General features: G+C 34.1%; 1 protein-coding gene across 1 annotated transcript; it reads right to left on the bottom strand.

Annotated features, from left to right (window-relative positions):
- Positions 1 to 3243: 3243 nt before the first annotated feature.
- Positions 3244 to 5005, bottom strand: LOC108381408 (probable basic-leucine zipper transcription factor Q; the record flags this gene model as incomplete). Its single annotated transcript, XM_017637825.1, has 1 exon — positions 3244 to 5005. A coding segment is annotated over one exon (1323 nt), but the record flags the coding sequence as incomplete, so codon positions are not given.
- Between the last annotated feature and the right edge of the window lie 2239 nt (positions 5006 to 7244).

A 7244-nucleotide genomic window follows, 5' to 3' on the forward strand; every position in this document is an offset into this window, starting at 1 on the left:
TAAAAAAATATATATATTTCAAGGCACTACCCAACAGCGTTTCCTTGTAGCGTTGATGAAAAGGCTTAAAAGTTTTATAGGAAAGCTAAAATCTCTGGAATATTTCGGAAAAAACACAATTGTAAACGCACATATTTTTATAGAATTATCGGCAATTTCGCCTCCCACAGAGAACTATACTGTTGCATACAATTTAACGTATTGGCTGTTTATGAGTTCCTATAGTTTTATGTGAAACAACAACAACTACAACTGGAAAAATATCTTTTAACACCTGTATTGATGTACATACGTACATATGTACATACATACGTGCCAACATATATATACATATATTCACACAAATGTACGTACATATGTACGTATGTATACTAGGGTGCCTCACCCAGAAAAATGCGCGTTTTTCACCGGAATTGTAAAATTTTTTGTATTCTAAGATTTCCGGAAAAAAATTAGAAAATATACATATCTAAAAATCGAATTTTTCATAAATAAAATACGTTTTTAAAAATATTTTTTCCAAAAAACAGGTCTGCACGGATATGTTTAAAAATTGTATCAAAATATTGAGAGTTTGAATCTTATATTTATTTCGGTATTTAATTAAAAAATATTTTGGCGAAAATCTTAGAATAGTTAGAATAGAGTGTTATAACTCCGATCGCAAGACAGTACCGGATTTTTTTGTATGGCGAGTGATGCACCCTAATCTACATTTAGGTATGCTTGTTTTTCGCCCTGTCACTAGCTTGATCGCTTCTTCCGGCGCCTGCTTTCCCCACTCTCTAGCATTTTCCGCATCGAACTCTTTATTTTTGATTTTTTTATTCTGTCTATTTATTTATTTTTCATATTCCCAGAATTCGCACCAATTTTCGCTTGTGTTTAATTTATATTTCTCTACATTAATGTTTTATTCTCCACATTTTTCGGAGACTCTTTTCAACTTATAATTCTGTCAATTCACTTGGTCTGGCATTGTTTTTATTAATCTTTATCTTTTTGATTTTTACATTCGCCGCGGGTTGTTATTTTTAAAGATGAACTCGCAAAATTTGTGCCGCCTATTCACTTAAAAGATCTTGGCAGCGATTGGTTGAGGAGGGCTGATCGCATCGCTGAGCGTTCATCTGGCTATTGTTATTCCTTTCATGCTTTTCGCTATGTACGCAAATTTAAATTTAATTAAAGTTAATTAAGTACAATGCGCAAACGTTTTACTAATTGACATGCATGTGTGTAAGTATACATATATGTACATACATATATGTATGTACTGTGACGAACAAAATTTAGTGAATCCATATACAACTTTTATTTACTTAATATGAATTGCTATTCCCACTCAACTACGTTTCAGTTAAATTTTTCATATCAAATTGGGCACAAAAAATTGCTCTGAAAATCGACAGTCAGACTAACAACATAATATGGCATTCCATTAAAAATGTGTTCGGCAGTTTAAAGTAGGGGTTGTCTCTGTCCAACCTGTTCTTGACTTCTGAATCACTGATGTCAAACCGAAGTGGCAAGTTAGACGATAATTTTGTTATCAAAATGAGGCGTTGTTAGTGCGCCTGATGCCAAGCTCGATCTTTGAAGATATTTCCTAGCATTGCACTGCATAGATAAAGAGATTTTAAGCTGGTGGCATCATTTAAACTTGCCTTTGGGAGAGTGATTAGCTTTCTACATATATCTCTTGCAGTTGTAATTTCCCATAAGTTGTTTAGTCTGCATTAGCCGGCGTGAGTTTTGCCGAAGGATATTCTAAGCAGACGCTTCTCTGATATTAAGTATTTCCATACACCGAGAAAACAGTTTAGTTAAGTAAATTAAATACACCGAGACAAACGTCAGCTAAACATATTTCTCTCAACACATAATTTGGTTATATTTACATGATTTGGTTATAATGACCAAATCTTGTGTTCTCAATGTAGAAAGGAAGGATTCTGATTCAAGCTGGCTAACTATTGCTTCCATTGCCAGCTAGTTAGCCTCCTCGTTACCCTCTATGGCTTTATGGTACGGGACTTATTTCAGTAACATTGTGTATTCGCCAAGGGTGTCAGCACCATTTCTATATTTTCGTCAGCTTTTTTAGCACTTGTGGATCGGCTATGGTTTTGAGTTTCGAAAGAGACTTTGAAAATTGTCTATAGCTTCGTTATTAAACCTTTTTGCTAATCTTCGTATTTGCCAATTAGTAAAGGATACATTCCATTGACTTTAAATGGCACAATCATAATATAATCAGCATCATTGACCTAAATAATGAACATTAATTAATTTTCTACAAAAAGCGCGAAGTCGAATGTTTAACGACCATATATTATATGTATGTACAAATAAAACATAGATTGAACCTTACAAAGGAGATCATAGCGGAACGAATATAATAAATAAAACACAAAAACAAAAAAATACATGCAATGTGCACGAGTAGGTGTACGTTTGTATGTATGTATATACATATGCACATACTGAAATGGATTCATCAGCATTGCATTCCGCATGTGACAAATTGAACGTACGCCAAGCAGTGAGCGAGTGACCGAAATGCAGAAGAGAGCACATGGGTATTTTATGAGTGGAAATAAAAATAAAAACAAAAAATCTACATATGTATATACTTGTACTAAATAGCTACATAGAGACATAACAATTAAAAATTTTAGAAAAATACCTGTTCATGGACGATTTAGAAATAGAATAAATGGTGCAATAAAATAACAATTTATATCTAAATAAATTATACAACTACGCACATGCATAAATATGTAGATGCAACATTGTTAGAAAATATAAAATTATGTGCATAAATAAGAACTCATATGCCTCCAGATATACTTAATTACATATAAATTTATACAATACATATATGTATGTATGTATGTAGGTAAAAGTATAGGTTTTGGGTAACGCGCCAATTTCTTTAATGATGATACGAGTATGTACCCTCTCGGAATTAAGCAGACAGCCTCAAAGATTTTGTTTGTTTGTGGAAAACAACAATAATTATCATTTTTGGTAGAAGTTATAGCTGCTAGTTATTTCGGAGATCAACACATGTCATCAGACTACTTTAAACGCCATCACTGGGAGGTGAACCAGCGGCTTAAAATTAATCGTTATTTTAAATTTTTACTTTTTCGATAATTTTGTCGATCGTTTTTTGTTGTTTTTTTTTTGTTTGTTTTAAATTTGTTCGATCACATTATAACCGTTATTTTCTGATTTAATTTTTTAATCGCATATGAATTAAATGTGTCATAAAAACGCCGTCTCCATCATAATGGTTAAAATGATCGAAACAACATTCAAATCCAAAATAACGATTATTCTCCAGCGGAAAAATAAGTATACAAAATAGCGATTTTGCAATGATTTAAAAATAAAAATCTTGATACCTAGTTAGTTCACAATTACTTGAGAGTAGCTGGAATCATCATGCAGAGTCGGACAACAACGACATCGCCATGTTAATAAAGTAAATTGCTTAAAAAAAAAATTCAATCACTTGTAGTTAACTAAAAAACGCTTATTAAAATGCTTCTAAAGTAGTTAATTTTCCGACAGGGTATGTATATATATACATATATATGCATGTACATTGCACGCCTGCCTGCTTGCCTATATAGCTATAGCTATGTACATATGTACGTATCTACATAAATATCTATCTATCTACCTGCTGCATAAAAAGCTCATTAGCCAGAAAATTTGCTATTTCGCAAGCATCCATCGAGAATCGACAATCGCTAGCAGCCACTGTGTCAACTGTGCTGACAAGGCCATCACCAACGGCGCTGCCACTGCCGCCACCGTCGCTGCTGCTATATTCGCCGCCATTGTTGAGCGCCGGTGATAGGTGCGGCGGCAGGGAGTTGCTGCTGTTGCCGCCAACCACTGTTCTTATTGGTATTTCATGTGATTGTTGCTGCAATTTTTGCTGTTGCCTTTCTAACAAGGCGCGCTGTAGCTGTTGCAAATGCAATTGCTGCTGATTACTAAGCGCATTGCTGTGATTACTATTATTATTATTGTTATTATTATTACTATTATTGCCGATATATTGACGCTGTTGTGGTTGCTGTTGTTGCAAATGAAATTGTTGCTGTTGTTGTTGCAAAAGTTGCATGTATTCCTGCTGACTCAGTTGTTGCTGATTTCGTTCGAATTGACTATGCCGATTATTTGGATTTGGATTATTTGCGGGAAATGGCAAAAACGCTTGCTGTTGCTGCATTTGGTGCTGGTGCAGTCGATTATTACTATTTGTTGCATTTAACGCATTATTATTATTGCCATTCATGCCACTGCTGCTGCTGCTGCTGCTGCTAATATTATTTTGATTATAAGCCGCATATTCACCTGCGTACGTGTATTGCTGTGCTGATGACGTCGTCGCAAAGAAATTGCCATTGAAGACAGTATTCCCTGCAGGGCCAGCTGTATTAGGCTGTTGCTGTTGTTGTTGTTGTTGCTGTTGTTGCTGCAATGCACTAAAATTGGCTGCAAATGTGGCGTTAGCCAATTGTTGTTGTTGTTGCTGCTGCTGCTGTAATTGCAGTTGTTTCTGTTGCTGCAGTGCCGCTGTGGTGGCTTGTTGTTGCTGCTGCAACAGCTGAATCTGCTGTTGGCGCTGCATTGGTTGCTGTATTTCTTGTTGTTGTGGTTGTTGTGTTGGTTGCTGGTAGCCAGCGTGCGTGGGTAGTTGCTGTTGTGGCGACATTTCTGGCGTTGGCAGCTGTTGTGGTGGAGGCGGTAAAATTATTTCTTGCTGTTGCTGCAGCAACTGTGGCTGTTGTTGTTGTTGTTGGTTTTGATGTCGTTGGCGTGCTTGCTGTTGCTCGAAGCGGGAAGTGTACGGGCGTGGCGACGGCTGATGTAATGGATGCGTTGAGTGGCTAAGTTCTTGTTTTTCTAATTGCTGTTGTTGTTGCTGGGTTTTTGCTGTTGTGCGTTGGTGGTGTGCTGGTACGCCGGGTACGGTTGATAATTATACTTTCTCATAAATATTTTTTTTTCTTTTAACTTGCGCCGTTTTGCAGGAGGAAAAATATTGAGTATTTGAAAAAAAAACTTTAAAATTATTCTTATATCTGTTGTTATTTACTTTTTTTGTTGCAAATACACAGCGCGAATTAGTTTATTTATTTATAGCTAATTTGTATTTTAAAGTTTTTTAAGCTGCTAAAAATCTTTGTCTGCCCGACTTGGTTTACCTCAGCCAGTAGTTGTGGGTCGGATTTGTTAGTTATGTGCGTAGATAATCGATAAATAGTGCACTTAACAGGTCTTCAACTCACTTAAATATAATGAATAGTAACTGTTTTTCTATATATTTATAATTGTAAAATGTCTTAATTCGTAAGTTTACTTTATATATATATATATGTATGTATTATAAATACATGTAAATAGTAGATAATAGCTTCTAATGACTAGCTTGAAGTCTTTGTTACACTTCTGGCAAAAAATATGCAGAATGAAAAAACACTAAAGGTTTAAATTTGCACGCTGCTTTTCACAGTTTTCAAAATCGTCACAAACTTTCTGTTGTGTAGTTAATTTAAATAAGTTTTTTTTTTTTACAAAACACACTTAGCTTTTAAATTGTAGTAATAATTTTTACTTATTAAGTTTTTGTACGTACACTGAGTATTTTATCGTTTTTTTTTTTTACTTTAATTTTAATTATTTCGCAGTTCGTTAAGGTTTTTTTTTTATGCTGTTTAAAAACACCATATTCATTAATTTAAGTTAACATGCGTTTCGAAAATTCGTTTATAAATATTGTGCATATAAATATTTCAACAATGCTATTTGAGTATCTTTCAACAAAACAACAAAAAACAGATAAATTCGTATATGTATGTAAAAACTACTTCAAAGAATCACTAAACTATCTTTTAACAGCTTATAAATATATTTATATATCCAAGTATTTATTCACACTTCTTTATTGTTCACTTGCAATTTATGGCCGATTTGCATAACAGTACTTTTCGGCACTTTACGTTTCCAAAAAACGCACCTCAAAAATGTTCTCATATATATTTTTATTTTTTTTTATTTATATTTCTTTCTCTCCCTCTCTCTCTTTTTGAAAGTTCTCATACACTTCCGTTTACTAGCTAGCGCAGTTAACCGTTGCTTTTGAATCGGAACTTTCATTCGTATTCGTATTCGCTGTCTGTTACTTTCCTTTTCCTCCTTAATTTTTGGTTGTTCGTTATTCGTATGTTTGTACAGTTGTTGTTCGTTCTTATTCGTTTGTTTCGTTGTTGTATGCGTTTGATGTTGTTCGTTGATTTTTTGTTGTTCTTAAGCTGTCGTGGCTTTGTTTTTTAATATTTATATATTCGATTTTGTTTTTAACTTCTTCTTGGTCAACCCACCAATCGTAGCTCTGGAGGTTTAATTTGATTAAAAATACGTTTCTTGAGCCCACTCTGCTCGTTGATTCGTAGTCGTCGTTGTCGTCGAAAGCCGTCGTTATAATAATGCGACGTTGTTGTTGCTGTGGCAGCCTCCTTGATTTCCAACTTTTCAGCAGTCTCACATTGAAGTATTGCGTTTGACGAAATCATCGGCGGAAACATAGTCGTTTAACAACAACAACAAGTATAAAACTTTCAAAAATAGTTCTTTGTTTTTTTTTTGAAATATATATTTTTTTTTTCGTTGTAAAATCGTTTAACAGCGCTCAGCCATAATACTCGTATTAGCAAGTTTACAGCAGCTGGCGGCACCAAAAAATTTAATGTTATTTATGGCAACTGGTTTGCCTGTAGAATTAATTTCGTTAAAGGATTTGTACGAATTTCGTTGCGTATTTGATCGTAGCGCCGTAATGAATGTTAAGCTCACTAACTACGCCTGATGTGCTAAGAAAACGACAAGTTTTTTTTTACGGTGTATATTTGTGCTTGGCAATTATATAACCGGGTTTTGAAAATAGCGTTTTGCTAGTGTTCGTTATAAATTCGTGGCTTAATAGCTTGAAGAAAAAAAAAGTATACTGCCTTTTTAAATAATTTTATTTTCTTTTTTTTCGTTATTCGTTTTTTGTTTTGGTGGTTCTATTTCGTTATAATATATTTTAGAGTGATTATAGATAATCTTTTGATGCTCTTGTTTCTCTTCTTTTGTTGCTTAGATGCCGTCTACTTCCTGCGCTTTTATGTTTAATAATTCCCTTAATCTCCTTGATTAAATTTTCAACCCGCTGAAGT

This window comes from Rhagoletis zephyria, unplaced genomic scaffold (genome assembly GCF_001687245.7).
Source record: "Rhagoletis zephyria isolate East Lansing unplaced genomic scaffold, Rhagoletis_zephyria_1.1 Rzeph_scaffold_22454, whole genome shotgun sequence".
Classification (NCBI taxonomy): domain Eukaryota; kingdom Metazoa; phylum Arthropoda; class Insecta; order Diptera; family Tephritidae; genus Rhagoletis; species Rhagoletis zephyria.